Source organism: Misgurnus anguillicaudatus, chromosome 7 (genome assembly GCF_027580225.2).
Source record: "Misgurnus anguillicaudatus chromosome 7, ASM2758022v2, whole genome shotgun sequence".
Lineage (NCBI taxonomy): Eukaryota > Metazoa > Chordata > Actinopteri > Cypriniformes > Cobitidae > Misgurnus > Misgurnus anguillicaudatus.
Genome location: NC_073343.2, coordinates 28,928,602 through 28,950,488, shown reverse-complemented (window position 1 = coordinate 28,950,488; position 21,887 = coordinate 28,928,602). Strand labels below are relative to the sequence as shown.

Sequence of the window (21,887 nt, the reverse complement as noted above, 5' to 3'; positions counted from 1 at the left end):
AAACACAGAAATTAATATTACTAATATTATTAAATTCAATTTCAAAAAGTAATTTCATAATACTTACAATTATTAAAATAAAATAGCCAATATCACAAAAATAATATAATTTAATTCATACAATATTTTTATCCCAATTTGTTGACTTACAATAATTCTACTACCTAACCATATACTAATGTTAAAATGAAAAAGTTTCAGTATAATTTCAACGTAGTATTTTTGTATTTTCCGGTTTGTAAAATAAAAATGATGGTTTACTTATTTTTTATTTAAACACGCATCGAAAATAAATAAATACAACACAGTGGTCTTGCTTTCATATGGGTGCATTTTCTCAATGACTGAGTAACAATCCCCAATTTTTTATAATCTGCAGCGCCATCACGTGGTGAGTAAACAAATATGAGTTGACTGGAATTATTTAATTTAGTCATTAAGAGAATTAGTAACACAATACTGCCAAAGGGCTTGGGATTTAAATGATAACATTTTAATTAGTTATTTAAATAATCTGATCATAACAACATTCACTGGAAAATCTGACACAGAGTGTATAAATATACAAAAAATAAACAAAATCTAATAAATGTGCATATTTAACATTTGCATTTCAACAATTAATATAGTTGTGCCCATTTTTATCTTCAAATATGTAAAAAGCTTAATTACATTTTAAGGTGTATTGATTTGTTTGAAATAACAAAACAGGTTTTTATAATTTAAGAAAATATAAATTGTAATAGTGTATATTAAATATAATAATTACGCATTAGGGTGGTCCTTATAATGGGTAATTTTTTTTAATGTTCAACTCTGACGCCCTAAATGTGTTAGGATATCAATAAAAACACACTGTGCAAAAGATTGAATTGTTCCTACAATATCTAGAAGTTGCTTAAAGCCTCTGAATATTTCCGAAATCACATATTCTTGCAAAAAACTGTATCAATTAAAAACGCACAACACATAAAACTTGCTTCTTGGAGGGTAACTTTGTTTCAGTTATTTCAGTCTCTTCTGATCCGAGTAACCATAATGCGGACTTGCTTCGTGTTGCTTCAGCCATTGTCTCATTGTCTATTGTGCTTCATTCACATTGAAGCTTTTTTGCTTCAAAAGACATATCACAACTAAAACAGGAGTTTTAATTGCATGGAGCATGGTCAAATAAGTCCATTACTGCCATAAGTATATATTATTAAACAATTATACATGCTAGCACAAAGTATCAAATAATACGCAAATGTGTTAAACTTCAAAGGTGTTGAGCAACCTCTAAATATTAATTAATATTGAAAAAAATGTTGGTGGGATGATAGCATGAACTTTTAAAAGTTGAAAAATAAGGACCACCCTATTACGCATATGCTTAAATTCAAATATAAACATTTTCTATGAGGTCAATTTCCATTAGTGCCATAAAAGAAGCTATTATTTTAATCATTTTTTGAAAAATTTCTTGAATACACTCTTGTTTTTGGATCTGTCCTTGGTTCCATTTTCAGTCTGGTACACTGGTGGAGGGGGTGGGGGGAAGGAGGGTGCCTGGTTCCTCTGTAAACTTTTTACATGTTGGCTCTCACTCGCTGAGTGAAAAAAAATCAAATGAAAAGCCTGTTTAAACTGTTTCAGACAAACAGGTGGCTCTCATCAAAATTAATTCAAATGAACATTGAATTAAATATTTAATTTTATGATTTTGTTGCATTTAAAAGTTTCATTTCTAATTCCAAAATATTAGCAAAAATTACAATAATTTGATATTACATCAGCAACACCTCACCTGTGTCTCGGCTCTCACCTCCATCTGGGTACCGGTGTTTGTTGTAATAAGTGTGGGGGGGTTTTGGTGGTGGCTCTTTGTCTGTCTCGCAGTTCTCTGTTGACTCTTCTGTTAATACAAATCCACAGTAAATGTGTTAAGTAGACACATTGGCACATGTTAACGGCCAGAAGTACTTGGGTTCTGTTTGTTCTCTCACCCTTTTCCTGGTTTGACTTCGTGTTTGAGGCTTGAGTGTCAAATGTACCCGTTGGCCCCGAGTCACATGACTCTATGGTTTCGTTACTTGCTTCTGTGCTAGTTCTATGTGGTGAAAAATACAGTAGTGAATATATGAGAAAACTCTCATGCACTTTACTAAAATCTTATTATACTGACATTAGTTACTTTTGTTTCACACAAAGCCCTTGACATATAACTAACACATTATCATATTGTTTGTTTAGTTTTACCCAGGACTGTCTGAAGACGTGGTTTCATTTGTGCAACCCTGAAGCTCCTTCAACCATATTTGCTGTTCCTCTCGAGATGAGGCTGCGAACAGATAGTGACTACCATCGGCCAGTCTGAACCAGAGAGAGAAATGAAATCAGATTATATCAGACACAAGCAATATGAGTCTTTTACAGCGGGAGATGGGAACTCACATCAGTTTGAAGGTGTGCTCTTTTCTTCTGTAAAATGGATTGTCTTTACAAACTGCCCCAACCAGGGTGATGGGTGGCCAACGAGTGCAGTTCTGCAATAAATGACACTAAACTTAAATAGCGTATGAGTATGTGACCCTGCCGGTGAAATCCAGGCTAAAGTCTCATAATCTGATTATGAGATTAGGAGCATCAAAGTTTGATTTCACTCATTGATTTCAATCATTGACATAAACTTTACCCAGTCAATATTAAAGATGTTAAGGTTATATTTCTTCAGGATGATAAAAATTACATAGTGCACATGCTGCCCCAAGAGCAATAACAAACCCAAGAAGTTCAATAATGCCCCAGAAACATGCAGTGTTCATGAACTGCTGTCATCGTGGTTCACTTATGTAAGGTTTGTCTGTAGAAATAATTGCCCTGTTTGTCTGGATATATATTTCATTCAAAATAAAAAGCACTTATTGAGTCCATCATGGTATAATCTGTCTTTCCCTCCTGTATGTGTGTGTCACCAAGTGGGTTGATGACAAAACAAGCTCCTAAAATGTATTAAAAATATATATATTTAAAAAAAATGGATGTAATGCATGTTTTTAGTTTTTTTTATTGAACAACATTTCAGTACATTTAAATGTTTTTCCAACAATATTTTTGATATCCCTATTCAAAAAAGTGATTGTTTGTTTATTTAATAGTTGCATTTAAAATTATAATCCTGAAAAAAGTTTAAAAACTATAAATTTAAGAACAATAATTTTTAAAAGTATGTAATCAATTATAGGATTAAATATAAAGTCAGCACAACAAAGCTCCAAAACATATCAAAAATGTATTTAAAAAATAATATATTTAAAAAACAATTTGGGGATATCTTTGGAGCTTTGTTGTGCTGACTTTTATTTTAATCCTCTTACTTGATTTTTGGTCGAGCACCTATTTGAGCTTGATGTACATGCGTTTGTTTCTTTTTAATAACAATTACAGACAACCTTAGTTTGCATTTATTAAAACAAAAATTATTAGCTAAATTATTAAAATTATTTAGCTTAAAGAGCACCTATTGTCAAAAGTTACAAACCCCAAAGTAAACAATGACGTGAGTTTTCGTCTCGTAAATCTCTTTTCTTGGACTACAACAAACACACGGATTGTAGGCAGCAGTTTACTTCCTGGGATTGGTGATGTAGGCAAGACCGACATTATCAATATCATTAACTCCTGTTAGCAACCTAATCTTTCAAACCTGGTAAGGAGCCTCACATTTCCGGCTGACGTCATGACGTATTCCAGCCAATCAGGGACACAGAGCTTTTCAAATCCGTGCGTTTCAGGAAGAGGGTGATTCTCACGAAACCATTGAAACACCACAGCACTAATGATTTTAGCTTTAAAATGTGTAATATAGTAACATTAAAAGGCATCAGAATTAACACAATACTGTGTTCTACCTTGCACAATGTGTGATTTCAACATAAGAATTTATAATTGTAAATTTTATATCATTTTCTGCTGAAATTCTCATTACCGCAATGTGTCCGGCTGTGTTTGAACATGCGTTATGTTGTAATTTAATCAAATTAACACAAAAATATTAAGAAAAAAAATAAATGGATGTTTTGCTAGACTACTTTAGATGACAGAAAAAATATTTACTGAATATTCATGTATAATAACAATTAAGAAAAATTAGGAAAATGATGTGTCCATGCCTGATGTTCTCATCCTCCGCAACACTTTTTGAGAACAGTTTAAGCACACATACAGAATTTTAATAAAGTTTGATTTTGAGTGACCAAGCACATGGACCAGTTACTTCAAGTTGGCTACCAGGTAAGATCATTTTTTTACAGTTAATATGAAATATTGTCTTGTCAGAATGCTTACACGACATTTTGATTATCATTACCGCAACAGATGCTTATTAAATGTTAATTTAATTAATAGAAGCATAATACTTTGATTTTAAATGCATGTGCAGAATCTCCAAATTATGTTCTTTCAGGTTTGTCATGTCATTTTGAAAATATGTCAGTGTTGATGTTTTCTGACTGTTGCGGTAATTAGATTTTTTAGGACAAATTTTTTAAATTATGTTACAAAAAGTGTTAAATGATAAGTAAAAGTTTTTAAATTAATGTTCCCATTTACTCCAGACTTTGTTTTTCAATGTCTGGTGGGAAAAAAGTAAATGTACATTTTCATGCTTGACATTTTTAAAACCAAGTTTTCGTGAGAATCACCCAAGAGATTGTACGGTATGTGGAAAATAATGTGATTTTTAACCATAAACCACGCAAACACATTATACCAAATACACAAAATAACGTTGTTTTTTAGCAATGAAATAGGTGCTATTTAATGTTTTTTATTTCTTAGGGGCATTCAGAGCTGTTGCACCCTTTGACTTTCTGGTTGCACCAACTGACCTCTGCAATGAATTTACATTTAACAGACGTCTACTTGGATGCTGGTATGAGCTTTTGCTTGTGATATCAAATTCATAAATATACTTTATAAATTAAATTAAATTCAATAATTTTACATTGGTTGCACCACCTGACACAGAAATACCAGCCTACCCATTATAAAAGTAGTTATTTTTCAGTATTTGAGAGAAATCTACAAATGTTTCATTCAGCGATAAAGATCACATAGGGTTCACTCGATGATATATGATATCATGTTTACTGTACTTGTTAACTTCTTAATAAAAAGCCAATAATTGCGGTTGTACTGCTGACATTTGTGAACATCCAAATTGTTGGACAAAAGTTTTTCAATTAACTACTGATATTCGGGAGATTAGTTTATAGGAAACGTTTCAAACATTAAATGATTAAAACTTCAAAATAAGATACTTTTGCATTATTTGTTGCCTCAAATGGCTAATTTATACAGACAGTTGCCCCGCCTGCCATTTTATAAGTTAAAGATACCAAAACAAAAATACTGAAAAATGTATTTAAACTAAATAGGTGAAATGTATGTGTGCCCCCAGACACAAAAATATGCATGTCATGTTATTGACACGTGTCTGTATGTGATCATACCTCATTGGCGGCATCCTGGTCTTTAAACAGATTGAGTGTCTCCTCTTCCAGTACTGCATAGACCGTTTCCCAGTGATCCGAGCCCTTATCCAAATCAACAGATCAATGTTGCACCATTAAGTGCTCTTACAGAAACAAAACCACACTATAAACAAAGAAGTGAATCTAAGGATGTCAGTGAGAGCTTTTTAATCAATATCACAGTTTGGTGTTGGCTGAAAAGCTTACCTTATTTCCTCCTTGTTTCAGTTTAATCTCCAACGTACCCTCCATTTTGGCAAGACTGCTTCTGATCTAGAAAAGCAAAAATGCAAATTATAGACCGAAAGATTATAGACTTGATCAAAGAAGGAAAGTATTTACAGTACCTTGGTGCTTGGCCCTTTTGATAGAAATAGACTCTTCAAGTAATTCTGGCTCTGAGAGAGAAGATGGCGGAGATGATTGAGGGTCTTCTGGTGGGGTTGATGGGGGAAACTTTTTCTCCTCTGAGCTTTGACTCTTGCTAGAAAACATCTCCATGTTGACTTTAGATGGTGGATCAGGGGGTACTGATGTGGGAGGACCCCAAATCTCCACCTCTGAGGGTCTTTTATGCATAGGTAAGGTCTGTGGTTTAGGAATTACATCGGGCTGACCAACTGGATCAGTCTTTATTAGAGTTTCTACCTCTTCTTCAGATGCAGAGGCGTAGTCAATTTTGGAGGTGTTGTGTGGATAATGAGGTTTGTAAACAGCAGTGGTAGTTTCAAAAGATGAATTGGGGCTGTCTTGAACGGAGGTGAATGTTTTGTCAGGAGAGGTTACGTTATCGCTGATGCCTGGTGTCACCGGTGACATCACAGGAGAATCGATTTGATCACTGCTGTTTTTTCTCAGGATGGAGGAACTAAGCGTGGCTCTGGATGAAATGGAGGAATTATCCACACTCCTACTGTTGCTGTTCCTCCTGAAGGCAGGATTGGTCAATGTGGGTCGTGGAGGCAAAGCGGGACGTTCAGAAGCTTTTTTCTTCAAGGAAGTCACACCAACTGGCTTCGTCACGCTACTGCTTGTGTTATAACTTTTATTGTTTTCTTTTCTCTTTTGTTCTCTCTAAGGGACCAAAGAAAGAGCAGAAAAATCATTGATCAAAGCTCAAATAAATACATGACCCTGGATCACAAAAACAGTAGGTACATTTTTTAAACTGAGAGTTGTACATCATCTGAAAGCTGAAATAAGCTTTCCATTGATGTATGGTTTGTTAGGATAGGACAATATTTGGTCGAGATACACTATTTTAAACTGTTAAGTGTCGCCGTCCCGAATACGGGACACCTAAGTTTGCATTAATATTGTTGATGTAAATTTCAATCCATCACTACACACTATATATCGTTGGAAAGCTCTAAACCTCCAGAATAGACATTTCAACAGTGTTTTATAAAATAAATTAAGTAGGGAGAGTAATTGATTTATTTATGAAGAGAGTGATCCTCAAAACATTTATTTTCTGCTAAATGTCACTGTCCCACCAGCAGAACGCCTACATTTACTTCAATGTTTGCATATGAATTCTTAACTAATCATGACAAACTGTATATTATTTGAAAGCTCCAAGAGTGTAGATTTAACTCAAAAGGGTGGGGTGACGCTTAAAAGGTTAAATAGGATGCAAAAAAATTACCCTTTAAAGTTGTCCAACTTTTCCATTTTAGTACCCCGCGGTTTGGTTTGGGTCAGGTCGAGTCAGCTCACCTCACTTTGGCTTGGTTAGCTTTTCCATCGAGTTTAGTAACACTTCAGAGTGGGAGGGATTATGGGCGTGTCGTTATATTTGTGCTGCCTACTGCTGTGACATCATGTGAGAGCGTTGTTGTACATTCCCATACATTCATTTATTTCTCAGTCTGCCACAAAAATAAAATTGACCACCACAAATACATGTTTGCATATCGCGCTTATCACTACCTGTGTCTCACATCACAGTTCCTGTACAAACACCCGTGGCGTCGGTCGATGTGCTCCGCTAAGCCTCATTTAAGTTGCATTTACGCATATATGCGGACGTGCATGTCGCAAATGTGACGCCACAAACTGCAAGTTTGGAAAAAATGTTATGGTGTTCCTGATTCTCAACCTGTGGATGTTTTTCATCTCTAAAAGGGAGTTTGGGAACTTACAGCAAAGCACAGATGACTAATCTTTTACATTATAGCGATGACGCTGGTAGTGACGATTCTTTCAGACCATTCAGTGATCTACAGTGTTTTTGCATCACGTTTTGGTATCAGCTCGGGTCGGTTGGAAACCCGACCGAGGTGGTACTAAAAAAAATGTATCGGGTACTACATACTGCACCCAGTGGAAAAGCTCCCAAAAGTAAGCCGTGGGGTACTATGCAATGGAAAAGCGTCATAAATGAAGTCCTTTGCAACACATATTATTAATGTTAAATATATTTTAGATATATTTATGGTAGGAAACTTACAAAATCTATTTATGGAACACGATCTTTACTTAAAATCCAAATTATTTTGGCATAAAAATCAATAATTTTGACTCATACAATGGCTGTTTCTCAATATGCGTTCTTCAGCAATCTTTCGTACTTGTGTTCTCGCTCTACATCATCATTAACTGTCGAAGTTCAATTCCAATACTCAAGAACGCAAGTACAGAGGACGCATGAAAATATCCAGATGTGTTCTTGATATCGAGGATGCGTCGAGTGCAGACTTGCACGCCCCCGAAGTCATTGCTGCAAAACAATGGCTGAGGTCAGGTGACCAACCGGAAGATTGCACACATCTCAATTCTTACAAGTGTGTTCTAAGTTTGTTCTTCTATGGTCGCCTGGCAAAACCAATCTCCACGAGAACACAAGTCCCTTCTTTGCGTTCTTGGAATTGAGAAACAGCCAATGTATTGTTGGCTATTGTTACAAATATACCTGAGCTACTTATGACTGGTTTTGTGGTCCAGGGTCACAAATGGTTGTTTGCTAAACAGACTTACTTACTTATAAGCAATCATATTAAAGGAATATTCCATTTTCTTAAAAGAAAAATCCAGATAATTTACTCACCACCATGTCATCCAAAATGTTGATGTCTTTCTTTGTTCAGTCCAGAAGAAATTATGTTTTTTGAGGAAAACATTGCAGGATTTTTCTCGTTTTGATGGACTTTAATATGGAGCCCAACATTTGGTACTTGGCTCGACACGTGGCAGTTTTTTTCAGCGGAGTTTCGGGGGACTATGAACGATCCCAAACGAGGCATAAGGGTCTTATCTAGTGAAACGATTGTCATTTTTGACAAGAAAAATGGAAAATATGTACTTTAAACCACAACTTTTGTCTAGGTCCGGTCCAGCGCGAACTAACGTAAATGCGTAGTGACGTAGGGAGGTCAAGTGTAACATATATAAAACGCACATTTGCGAACCATTTTAAACAATAAACTGCCACAAAGACATTAATTAGTATCAGTTGACATACAACAACGTAGGAACGGTCCTCTTTCAACACACTTGTAAACACTGGGGCGGAGTTTCGCGTTCGTCCTCTGTGACCTCTTGACGTCATGACGTATTGCGTGGGGTCAGCTGGCGCATAACGACCGGATCTACATGATGAGAAGTTGTGCTTTAAAAGTATATATTTGTTATTTTTCTTGTCAAAAATGACAATCGTTTTGATAGATAAGACCCTTATGCCTCGTTTGGGATTGTTTATAGTCCTCTGAAACTCCGTTGAAAAAAACTGTTATGTGTTGAGTTAAGTATTAAATGTTGGGCTCTATTAAAGTCCATTAAAATTAGAAAAATCCTGCAATGTTTTCCTCAAAAAACATAATTTCTTCTCGACTGAACAAAGAAACACATCAACATTTTGGATGATATGGTGGTGAGTAAATTATCTGGATTTTTCTTTAAAGAAAATGGACTAATTCTTTAAAATATACTTTTGAGGTGGGAGGTTTGGATGAGGGGTTCAATGAACTTTTGATACAGCATAACCTGCTTAATAAGCATTTACAGAATCTACCTAATGAATAATCAACGCTGGCACTCTAAAATGAAAAGCGTTTCTTATTTTACCTGAGTTTTTCTGGCTTGAAGGGCATTAAATCTCTCACTCTGGGCTTGAATCATGGCCTCCAGATCTTCCTGTTTCTTCATCAACTCCAGAACATCTGAAACAGAATTCTGTCCAAAAAACAAGTAGTTGAAGCAAAAGGGAGTCTCAAGCTGTCTGCAGTAGTACCTTTCCAAAACCCACTGATCTCCGATAGTATAAAAACATCTGCACAAGCAGGACCAGCAGATGTGCAAGTGTGTGACAGTCTCACCCCATACTCTTCTGCTCTGAGTGCAGTCTCATAAGTGGTAAGCCAGTGTTCAGCCTGCTCAAGCTCTTTCTGTAGCTGTTGAAGTTCAAGATCCTCCAGATATTGAGCTCTTCGTTCAGCCCACGTCTGCAGCAGACGCTCCTCCAGCTCCTGCAGCTCCACCAGACGCTCCTCCAGCTACAACAGTAATACCATTAATTTTGGTCTTTAACACAAATCTTCTGTAAAATTCAAAGCATTAACTTTTTGGTTTAAATATAGACTGCTCGAAATTGTGTCCTTTCCTTATGACGATTTGCAACAATAAGCTTACAGTAATGCTTATAATTTCCTGTCTGGTTCAGTTTCTCAGGAAATGTTAGGTTTTTTTTTTTAAATCAACCCACGTCAAACCCAAGTACTTATCCATAAGAAAGAAAAATCATAAAGGATTTTTTTTAATATTGCAATTATTTCTCCTAGACATCATTGAGATCAGGAGAGCAAATAAAAAATCAACAATGTCTTAAAGTGAGCTCAGATTTGCCAAGTATGCAATGAAAAGTAAATGATATTGAAGATTTAAATAGTAACTCTTAACCCTTGTGCATCAATTGAAAAAAAAATCACACTTCGGTTCAAAATGGACAAAAATGTCTATGCCCTAAAATGGTCATAAAATTTAATATATTCATTATTTTTTATACCCACTTTCGTTGACTAAATTTATTTAACAATAATCAGTTCTGATGATAACTACCAAACATTCATTCATTTTCAGAGTTTTAACCATTTAAATGCCTATTTGTTTACATAAGTCCACTGTTGTTCTTAATGAAAAAACTTTTTCAATATACTAAATGTGCAGCTGATTTTTTTTAAATTTTATTTTTACCATCTTACTGTTAATAATTTACAACAGTATTATTATTTTTTTAAGCGGTTTTAGGTTTTGTAAAAAAAATTACACTATGACAAAAATGTTTTTGTCAAAAAAATGACATAAAATATTACATATTCTTTTTTTTTACTTTTACTGACTTCAGTTTTAAGCCAGAATCAGACCTGATCATAGCTATGAAACATTTGTAGATTTTAACCATTTAAATACCAGTTTGTTAACATAATGGCAGAAAATGCATTTTCTTAATGTGAAAATAAAAACAAAGTACTAAGAGGCTTCCGAAATAAAGGAAAATCAATATTTGCTCCATAGGCCAAACATAGAAAAATGGCAACATCAGAGGAAAGACAGTACATTTCAAAACTTTAAGATTTCATTAAATATTATTTTTTTACATTTTAAATGCTTTTAAAAAAAGATTTAAAGCATTATTGTTTATACAAAAATGCATGATTTATGTTTAAATGGCACACAGATTAAAACATGCCGTTTTAATTGGATTCAATGGGGGCATTTTTGTCCTTCCACGCCCAAGTGTAACACAATTTGCAAAACTATAAAAACATTTATAAAAGCAAATTAGAGTAAAATATTAAAATTCAAATAAAAATACACACTTTTAGCAAATGTTATGCTGTTTGCACAGCCAAAATTACAAAAAAAGAAAATTGAAAAGGACAAAAATGTCAATGCGAGTGCACAAGGGTTAAATATACACTTTAAAATATGAAAATTTCTCATTAAATTTATTTAAATTAAGATTATTTTTCCTATACATTCCATATGAATTTAAACTGTTGTTTTATTTGTTTCTATTTATTATCTCCTAAAATATTTCTATTTTCTATTTGTTTCTATTTTATTTCTCTTAATTTTAAAAGAAACATCTGAGCAACCACATTTGTTACAGGAATGTTATCTGAGCAATAACATTTCCTCTGGGGTAAAGTAACCTGCAATTTTATGTTTCAAACAGAGATGGCGGTATTAAAGCATCAATTACAGATTGCCGATTTAATGTAATAAAATTAAAACAATATTTAAAAAAAAAACAAAGCAGTCAAACAAAATTTAATCATTTCAGATTAAAATCAGACTAAAATCTTAGAAAGAAATGTTTTTCTATTAAAATAATAAGCAAATGTTAACAGTAACAAAACAAGTGACTCATGCCATACCTCTTGACTCATGAAGTTCCCCTCTTCCATTAGACACCTCCCTTCATTTTTAACAATTTCTGATTTATCTAGTTGCCTGTCGATCTGTGTGCGGTACTCGTCGTGCCTTTTGATGATCTGTTCCAGGTCTTTAACCTCCCCTCCAATTCCCTCCCCTGCCACTAGAGACAATGTCTCCTTAAGCCAGCCACTAAAACAGTATAGAGACAAATGTAAGTTTGCAGAAAAGTACCTGAAACACCGCCAACAATCCTGAAAGCAGACAAAAAACATTCCCTACATTAGTTCTCTCCATTCAGTCAGAAATCTCTGGACAGCCTCTGCCCGTTGGAGTCTTTGTCTGCGTTGATTGGCTGTCTCCAGCAAGCTACTCCAGGCCTCCTTTATGTCCTGTAGCCTATTATTTAGACTGTCCTTCACCAGTGGATACCTGCGGACCAACGCTTTACCTTCCTCGCTTCGACGAGACACATCCTCTTCTATTACCGCAAGGTCTCTCTGATTAAAAACAGAAAGGATTTCAATCTTTGACATGACCCTATAAGATATTAAGGATATATTCACAGAATGTTCTTTACATTATGTAGGATGACTTTAGCTAAAAAAAACAATAAATCACCAAAAATGACTTCCCAATGAAACAGTATTCTGATAGTACCAGTGCTTATATTAATATTAGGTACCTCCAGGCCTTCATGTTGCCGGATAAGAGCTTGGACACTGAGCAGGTCATTCTCCTGCACCTCAGAGTCCAAAGCCACCTCCTTCTCATTCATCCAGCTCCTGAGCTCATCAAGGTCATGGTTGAACTGATGGACCTCTCGAGCAGAACGCAGTTTCTGTCCAAAACATTCACATATTAGAGCCTGATCTCACTAATGCAGGAATCAGCAATCCTGGCCCTCCAGGACCAGGATTGGTGAACACTCTGCACTAATGGATGGTGACTAGACATGTTTAAGTCAGTAAAAGTGTCTGGATTTAAAGGCATATTAAAGGAATAGTCTACTCATTTTCAATATTAAAATATGTTATTACCTTAACTAAGAACTGTTGATACATCCCTCTATCATCTGTGTGCGTGCACGTAAGCGCTGGAGCGCGCTGCGACGCTTCGATAGCATTTAGCTTAGCCCCATTCATTCAATTGTACCATTTAGAGATAAAGTTAGAAGTGACCAAACACATCAACGTTTTTCCTATTTAAGACGAGTAGTTATACGAGCAAGTTTGGTGGTACAAAATAAAACGTAGCGCTTTTCTAAGCGGATTTAAAAAAGGAACTATATTTTATGGCGTAATAGCACTTTGGGAGTACTTCGACTCGGCGCAGTAACACCCTCCTTCTTCCATTATGAGAGTGAGAAGGGGAGCGGACTTTTCAGGCGAGTCGAATTACTCCCAAAAGTGCTATTACGCCATAAAATATAGTTCCTCTTTTAAATCCGCTTAGAAAAGCGCTACGTTTTATTTTGTACCACCAAACTTGCTCGTATAACTACTTGTCTTAAATAGGAAAAAACGTTGATGTGTTTGGTCACTTCTAACTTTATCTCTAAATGGTACCATTGAATGAATGGGGCTAAGCTAAATGCTATCGAAGCGTCGCAGCGCGCTCCAGCGCTTACGTGCATGCACACAGATGATAGAGGGATGTATCAACAGTTCTTAGTTAAGGTAATAACATATTTTAATATTGAAAATGAGTAGACTATTCCTTTAAACTTTCATACCTCTGCTCTGGTTTTCATAGCATGGTTTAAGTTCTCCCACAGTTTCAGCAGATCGGTCTCCATTTGCTGGGCCTCGGATGAAAGCACCGTCTCCTTTAGTCTCTGGACGTTGCCAAGTTTACTCTGACCGAGGGTGGTGGCCTCTTCTGCAAAATCCTCAAACTTCTTCTGCAATGCCTAATAGGAGCAAGTAAATTGTATTAAAAACGAGTATAACGAGTTAGTGTTTATTTGGCAAAATGGAAAACCACAGCGTTTTAGGGAACTGGGTTTTGCATAAAAATGCAAAGAAAAGCAAAAAGCTCAGAGGTAATAAACACACTTGACTACATTTTTTATCTGTTATTAACATTTGTTGATCCTCTTTTGTGGGAGTATTTTGTGGTCATTGTCCTAGGCTATGTCTTTGTAAACTTTGCACACGTGTTGTGTTTACTTTTTTGACAAACTTTCTTACCGTGTGTTCACACTAGACGCGGTAGACGTGGAAAAAATTAGCTAATTGCACATAGTTGGACACTTGAACATTTTGAGTTTACTTGCTTCATTTGCACGTGAAATTCTAGTCATTCAAGAAATTCACACGGAAATTCGCATCATGGGAGGGGCTTCTGTGACTCTGCTCGCTTCCTGGATTCACGTCACTACTAGAGCAAGCTCTTGATTGGTTAACGCGGCGCGATTTTCCGCCAAAGCTCAGATTTTTCAACTCGCGTGTTTCCTGTGGCATTGCTCAATTCGCGTCAAAACTACATGCGCGAATGAGGATGTCCACTACTGCAGTGGTTCCCAACCTTTTTCACTTTAAGGCCCCCACAATAATATTTGAAGGCCCCCCACTCACTCAATTTTTTCCAAATAAAATTAACTAGAGCATGGAATGACTAGACAGATGTATATTCGCTACTAAAATGACCAAAAAAATAAAAAACATCTTGATTTTTGCTTGTTTTAGTTTATTTTAACTCTTTCACCGCCATTGACGAGATATCTCGTCAATTAAGAGAAAACGCTTCCCAGCCAATGACGAGATTTTCCGTCTTTTCGCAATACCGCTATTATCCACCAGGTGGCGCCCTTCCGCAACTTTTTAAACCCGGAAGTATTGCCCTATGGCAAGCGGCTGCATGTCCGTGTTTGTTTTAAAGATCGCTCTGAATGGGATCTCTTTGAAAAGTCCGTCACAAAAATGGAATTATCTCTGCTTTTTGCTCAAAATGTGGTGTTTTTGCAGAAACCTACCCATATTCAAAAGCTGATTACAAAAGAACCACTGAAGGTAGAATGAAACGGTTTTTTTTGTTTGAAAGCAGAGGGTCTGTTCTTTCATTTGGTATATGGTATGTTTATATATTTAAAGAAGAACATTTTCTGAAAGGCATTCAACTTTGGTGAAAATCATGAAAAACGCTGGCGCTGGCTGGCAACTTTTTTTAAAAACGCTGGCGGTGAAAGAGTTAATGCTTGTTTTGTCCAATTTTTAATAATTTTAAGCCATCTTGAGGCCCCTGTTTCCTTGGGAAACACTGCACTACTGTACTGTATATCAAAAATACATGAACTTTAAAATGTTTAACACTACACTATCATGTTTAAGCACTCTTAGGAAATTTTTTGGATTGATCCTTACCTCGACCCCCTCTAGATCTTGTCCAAAATCATCAGACTCTGCGATGGTCTTACGGGAGAGGAGCCAGTCCTGTAGGTCTCTGGCTTCTCTCTCAAATACATAGAGATTGTACTGATTCTCCAACTGAGTACGACGCTCAGCAGACAGCTGCAGTAGTGCCTCAAACTCAGCATGAGCATCCCGAAGGCTCTTACTTACTAAATGGCTGTAAAGACACATAATAATGTCAACACAAAGTACACCTGTAATACTTTGATGTTTAAAAAAACTTTTTACAGTCAAGTTTTCTTAAATTTAAAGGTCCACTCTCTGTGTAAATTTATTGCGGTATCTAGCAGTCAGATTATGAATAGCTCAGTCCACAGCTAACCCCTCCCTTTCAAAACGCATACGGTAGTCACCACGTAGTGATGAAACGCGCTCTAAAGAACAGTTTGTGAACATATGAACCCTTATGACTGCACCTGTTGGGATGTTTGGACTTCTCTAAATCAGAGCCGGTTTTCAGGAGCGCCTCCACTTTTCCATGCTGGTTCTCCAGTTCAAGGTCAACTGTATCCAGTTTCCTTAAGAAAGCATCAGTGACCTCCTCACTCTTTCCATAGTCTCTGATTTCCAGTGCAGGCCTCTGCTCCTCCATCCACTGTTCAAGCTGGGAGACCTGCGAAGACACAAAATGCAAGAAATGCAATCATAATAAAGCACAGATACCAAACATATGAATATGGAACTATACGTTTTACAGCTGCATATAAATCAGACGTTTCTTAGTATTTGATGTCAAAGGTAACCAAAGTGGTGACAGACCTCTGAGAGGAAAGTTTGGATTTTCAGTGCTTCTTGAAGCAGGTGATATTTCTTCTCCGACTCTTTCCTTAAAGTGTCAAAGTTCTTCTTTAACTCCGCAACCCTCTCACTGATCTCATGGGAAGCGAAGTGTCGTCCCCGCACCAGGTTCTGCCCGGCATCCTGTACAGCCATAATCAAAGGGGTTCGGCTCTCGATTTCCTCCATCACAGCCTGTAGGAAAAGTATTAGCATAAATGCACTGTGTTAAAGATCAACTATTGCTTAAATGGGGGGTCCTAAAGCTATTTTATGCATTTTGACTTATTAACACTGTTAGAGATGTTGCTAAACATAGGCAAAATGTCAAAAAAGCAGTTGGACCACTATTTCTGTGCTTAATGCACTTTGCCAGGGTTTGTACAAGTTTTGGAAAGTTTTATGGAAGGTTCATATGTAACAATTTTGCTTTATTTCTTTAATGGGCAATTTCAGTGCAGGAAATACAGTGGAATTCCTTATATGGGCATTGTAACCGGAATAGCACACATACACACAAACCGGAAGAGCTGGCACAAAATCAATGTCACCAAAGAAGTGTGTTGCTGTTTGTGAGGAAAATTCAAGGTTGTTCAGAAAGAACCCAGCATTATGGGAATAATGTATATATATATTTTTTCCGGGGTGGCAGAGGAGTTGTGTGTGTGTTTTTGTTTAACAATGGATTTCATTGAAATGGGGCGGTCCCAACCGGGTCATGAGTCGCAGGCGGTAAGTAAAACTGCATAAAAATGTCTGTTTGGTTGGCAATGTAAGTGCAAATAATGTAAACAACACGAACATGTAGTAAGTCATAAGTTATCCAAAGATAGTTTGATAATGTTTTATGTGTGTTGCTTGCTTGTGACTCGCTCCGCCTGTGGAATGCCTTAAGGGGGTCGTGTTTATTCTGAAAGAATCTGTAAAGCTGATCTTTCTTTTATGAATTTGATAAAACTTAAGACTCTTTGGAAAGATGAAGGATGTAATACTAACTCCATTGGTACTCAAGATTAAAATGAGATAAGCAGAAACAGTGTGTGTTATGTAAGCTTTAAGGAATAATGGTTACAGCTAATATTGCTAACATTTCATTTCAATAGTTTAGCATTAAAAAGCAGAGATTTCCCCACTGGACTAACCAGATGTTTTTTGAATGTGGTTTGTGTACTCTGAAGGGAAGTCCCCAAGTCTTTTGTAGCTGTGGTTTGCAGTTTGTCCTGAATCCATGCCAGCTCATCCTCTAAGTCCCTGTAAAACTGAAACAAGAGCTGCCAAGACTCCAGAGTTTCCCTGCGGGCCTGCAGTGGCTCAGCCAGGCCATTATACCTGAGAGAAATAATGTGTTTTTTGTACATCTTGTATAAAAACAAATAAACAAATGCAATCATACAACCACATAACTGTTGTATGATGTGATACTTACATGCAGTTCAAGTCTGATTGTTATCTGAAACTAATAAGAGTGTGTTTTCCCATATAAAATAAAAGCCAACCTGTTGACAACTTCCCAGACACTCTGCTGGATGTTTTCTGCAAGGAAGTTGCCTTCCGAGCTGAAGTCTTTGGCTGTGTCAACTAGCCCCTGAACTTTCTCCATGTGCGCATCAACCATCTCTTCTAATCCCTGCAGGGTTTTAAGCAGCCTGTTGACTGAGGTCAGATCTCTGCCGTAGTCTTCATTGGCCACCTCTACCTCTACTGAACCAAGCCACTCCTCGATGTCGTCCAAAGACCGCTGAAACTGCAACGCCTGGAGCACCAGACACAAAACATGATACTTTAGATTCGGATTTGGAAAAAAATGTAGTCTAAAAGTTCTGAAAATACAAAGGTGCATCTATTATAATATTATTAATTAATTAATTATTAATTAGTCTAGCAGAATCAAGAAACAGAAAATATGGTAAAACTTTACAATAAGGTTGTATTTGTTCTCATTGAAAAATGCATTGGCTTACATGAACAAACATTGAACAATACTTTTTATTAAACACCATTTATTATTCTTTGTTCATGTTAATTTCAGCAATTACTAATCATTTTTTAAAATAAAATTTCTAATTGTAAACACTGGTTAATGCACAATGAACTAACACAAAACTGTATTGCTGTATTAACAAACATAAACAAAAATGCCGAAAAAAATGTATTACTTATTGTTAGCTAATGCATTTTCTAATGTTAACAAATACAACCTTATTGTAAACTGTACCAAAAATAGTTTTTAGTGCACTTTATTGCAAAAAAGTGGATTTCTTACTTAGTAGTCGTGTTTTTTTCTGTACAAATATCTAAAAATTATTAAATGAAGATTAATTTACTTGAAAAGCAAATTGACCTAAAGAATTAAGTATTGTTTTCTGAAATATATATCAAAATTAATTGTGTCTATGTTTATGTCTAAAACAAGAAAAAAAATGCCAATGGGGTAAGAAAATAAACTTGAATTAAGTACAATCTTAATGGGGTGGTTTCCCAAGCAGGGTTTTTATTAATACAGGACTAGGCCTTAGTTACATTAGGACATTTAAGTAGCTTTAACAAACAAACCTTCCAGAAAAAAACTGGTGTGCATCTTGAGAAACATTGACACTGATGTGTTAAGATATGTCAGTGTAAATTTCAGTTAAGACCGCTCCAACATGCATTTTATTCTGGGACTAGATTTAAGCCCTATACGGGAAACTGACCCAAAAATAATAAAAAAAAAACGTAAAGTTACGTTTATTTTTTGTACCCCACTGGCAGATTTCTTATTTTCTTCCACATTAACGGATTTAATATTGATAATTTTGTTCAGAAAATAAGACTTAATATATTAGGTCATATTGCTCCTCAAGTAAATGTATTTCAATTTAAGAAGTTTTAGATAAAACTATTTAATTTTTGCAGGTTACGCATTGAGCATGAAAAGTTTACTAGAAGAAGTTGTACCTGATACGCTTGTTGTAGGCGTGATTTCTTAACCATGCAGTTGCTTAAAAGCTGCTCCCAGCTGTCACTGACATCCTTTATTCGTGGTTTAATCTTGCTTTTAGCAGGATGACTGGAGGTCAGCATCTTTTCTCCCTCCTGTGGAAAAAATTCCAGTTTTAGACCAAACTCTGTTGGTGCTAATGCGAGTCTCTTTGAACTTTAAAAGTCTGATGACATACTTTTATCAGGACCTCTACTCGATTGCGATTCGCCAGTATCTCTGCCTCAAAGCTCTGGTGTTTGTGTAGCTTTGCCTGCAGGTTGATAGGATCTCTCCAGCTTTCATCAAGAGCCACTGAGTTCTTCTCGTTCAACCACGAAGAAACCTTTACAAATGAGAGATAATTTTGCATTAAAGGACAAAAGTATTGATGTGTAAAATAAATCCTGTTCTGTTAAGGCTGGCCACACACTTGAAGATTTTAAACCCATAGTTTGGGCAAAAATGAAAATTACCCCATGAATTACTCATCCTCAAGCCATCCGAGTTACAGATGTCCGTCCATTTTCATACCAACACATATTCAGATATTTTGAAAATGTCAGCACTTTTCGTAGTGACGGATGACGAATGCGGAGGGTGGAGGCGCTGAGCAGGCCAGAAGCGTTTGTAAATGTTTTGTAAAGCAGACCCAAATTTATCCATTATAAAGATTGGAAGAGCTAGGAAATTTTCAAAAATATCTGAATATGTGTTCGTATGAAAAGGGATGGACATACAGTATATAACTCGGATGGCTTGAGGGTGAGTAAATCATGGGGTAATTTTGGCTGAACTATCGCTTTAAGCGCAATTTGCACCCTCTGCGATCGAAATGGGGGGTGTGGCCTGAGTAAGAAGAAACTTTACAAAAAAAGAAAAAAACTTGATTATTTTGCCGGTCGCTTTGGAGCCTCCCCGATCCCAAACTCGTAAATATCAAACATTTTTAAAATGTACGACTTGATCGGGCTTCCTTCAACATGACAGCTGCAATAGTCAATGGCCCTGTCCCAAATGGCGCACTTCATGTGGACTTGCGGTCTAGTGGCCTTAAATTGCGTGTGCTAGCTTAGTCTTCGAGTCCATAGGGTGTCCCATCTGTAATTTTTACGCTCCGAAGTTTGCTCATCAGCGCCCCCTTTGCACCCTTGATGCAATCTTCAGCAAAGCCCGAACTGCTGCAGGCTCCATTCACTTTACCTACCCAGAAGTCCTTGCGAAATAGCAGACGACGAATGGGAGAAGTTCACACTGGCCCTGTCCCAAATGGCACACTCTAGACTTGTGGATTTCCTCAGAGTCCACACTGTAAAGACATCATGTGGTGCAGACCTTAGGGACCCTTGATGCGAGTCCACGAGGGCGCACTAGAGTCGTATTTTGGGATAGACTCGAGCGTCATGCCAGAAATAGGAAGAGAATCCAATCAGTGTGAACTCCTCCCTTCCTTCATCTGATTGCTCTTTCGCAAGGTCCTCTGGGTTGGTAAAGTGTGCAAAGCCTGATGCAGCGCGGGCTTCGCCGAAGGCCGCATCAAGGATGCAAAGGGGGTGATCATGAGCACACTTCAGAGCGTAAAAATTATAGATGAAACGTCCTACGGCCTTGTAGACTAAGCGAGCACACGCAATTTAAGGCCACAAGACCAAAAGTCCACATGAAGTGCGACATTTGGGACAGGGCAACTTGATTGGCAACTTCTTTTCCTATTTCCGGTGTGACGCTTAAGTCTGTCCCAAAATATGACTCTGATGCGCCCTCGTGGACTCACGTCAAGGGTCCCTAAGGTCTGCACTACATGATGTCATCAAAGTGTGGACTCTGAGGAAGTCCACAAGTCCGGAGTGTGCCATTTGGGACAAGACCAATAAGAGTGTACAAGCTTTTTTGGCTGAAACAAGTCACCCACGAACATTATAAGTGCGTTCTGAAGATTATGTTGTTATGTTGTGGTTGCTCATCATGGACTTAAGACTGGTTAAGATTAAAAAATCATCAAGTGTGTCCCAGGCTAAAAGGGCACAGATTACCCACAAATAAAAGATGTATCATTATTTACTGACCGTCATTAGCCTGACGTTGCCATACTCAATTCTAGTCAGAATTTGAGTCTGATACCGCTCCATTGACCTAAAATTATGAGGCGTGTCTCAACCGAAAAATGCCTCTGCACTCAATTGGATAGACATACGACCAATCAGAGCAACGGAGTGTGTGACTTATGTTGAAATGGCGTCTTTAGCAGCCTGACCGAACTGCTAGTAATTTCACTACAATGATACTAACATCATTGTAATTATACTAAGTCTGAGTTAGCGAAGGTACATCAACACCTACTATGTTTACAACATTTCATTTATATCACAACATGAAGTATTTACTAAGTTATAGAGTAAGACTATCTCTTACCATTTGTACGTTAGGTGAACTTCATCCACGACGATAGCTACCCATTACGTTGGCTTGAAAAATATCGGAGCCTAGCATGTCCCTCCACTTATTCAGCAGTCACGATTCCAGGCTTCCGAAAAGAAGCTGGCAACGACCGCTAATTATATCCATCTCGTCGTGCACGCCGAGTTGCATCGCCGTGATACCCATTTCAGTTGCTTCTTTAACTTTGTCCTCCATAGGAAGGACGGCGAAAACATAAACAAATGCCTTGATCGTGTTTCTCTGTTCCGCTTTTTAAATCAATGCTCTGTCGATATCTTTTAGAACAGACTCAATGTCAGAATCCACACATCTGAATTCACCAGCGGCAGCCATTTCATTGTAAACAGATTGAACACACGCGCTCTTTGGTGACGTGGTTGATACGTTACTGTTGATCATCTGTCCATCATC

General features: G+C 36.8%; 1 protein-coding gene across 1 annotated transcript in view; it reads right to left on the bottom strand.

The window, feature by feature from the left end:
- Positions 1 to 313: 313 nt before the first annotated feature.
- sptbn5 (spectrin, beta, non-erythrocytic 5) overlaps positions 314 to 21,887 on the bottom strand; it is a 48,705-nt gene continuing 27,131 nt past the window's right edge. The window contains exons 51-71 of the mRNA XM_073869691.1: positions 19,237 to 19,383; positions 19,016 to 19,153; positions 17,575 to 17,831; positions 17,221 to 17,407; positions 16,061 to 16,273; positions 15,718 to 15,914; positions 15,254 to 15,458; positions 13,624 to 13,800; positions 12,574 to 12,729; positions 12,171 to 12,388; positions 11,891 to 12,080; positions 9,830 to 10,006; positions 9,579 to 9,686; positions 5,856 to 6,587; positions 5,721 to 5,786; positions 5,493 to 5,576; positions 2,434 to 2,525; positions 2,239 to 2,352; positions 1,986 to 2,089; positions 1,787 to 1,894; positions 314 to 1,589 (exon numbers count right to left, since the gene is read on the bottom strand). Coding sequence (XP_073725792.1) covers positions 1,444 to 1,589; positions 1,787 to 1,894; positions 1,986 to 2,089; positions 2,239 to 2,352; positions 2,434 to 2,525; positions 5,493 to 5,576; positions 5,721 to 5,786; positions 5,856 to 6,587; positions 9,579 to 9,686; positions 9,830 to 10,006; positions 11,891 to 12,080; positions 12,171 to 12,388; positions 12,574 to 12,729; positions 13,624 to 13,800; positions 15,254 to 15,458; positions 15,718 to 15,914; positions 16,061 to 16,273; positions 17,221 to 17,407; positions 17,575 to 17,831; positions 19,016 to 19,153; positions 19,237 to 19,383 — 3,816 coding nt within the window. The 3' untranslated portion in view covers positions 314 to 1,443. The remainder of the gene's footprint in view (positions 1,590 to 1,786; positions 1,895 to 1,985; positions 2,090 to 2,238; positions 2,353 to 2,433; positions 2,526 to 5,492; positions 5,577 to 5,720; positions 5,787 to 5,855; positions 6,588 to 9,578; positions 9,687 to 9,829; positions 10,007 to 11,890; positions 12,081 to 12,170; positions 12,389 to 12,573; positions 12,730 to 13,623; positions 13,801 to 15,253; positions 15,459 to 15,717; positions 15,915 to 16,060; positions 16,274 to 17,220; positions 17,408 to 17,574; positions 17,832 to 19,015; positions 19,154 to 19,236; positions 19,384 to 21,887) is intronic.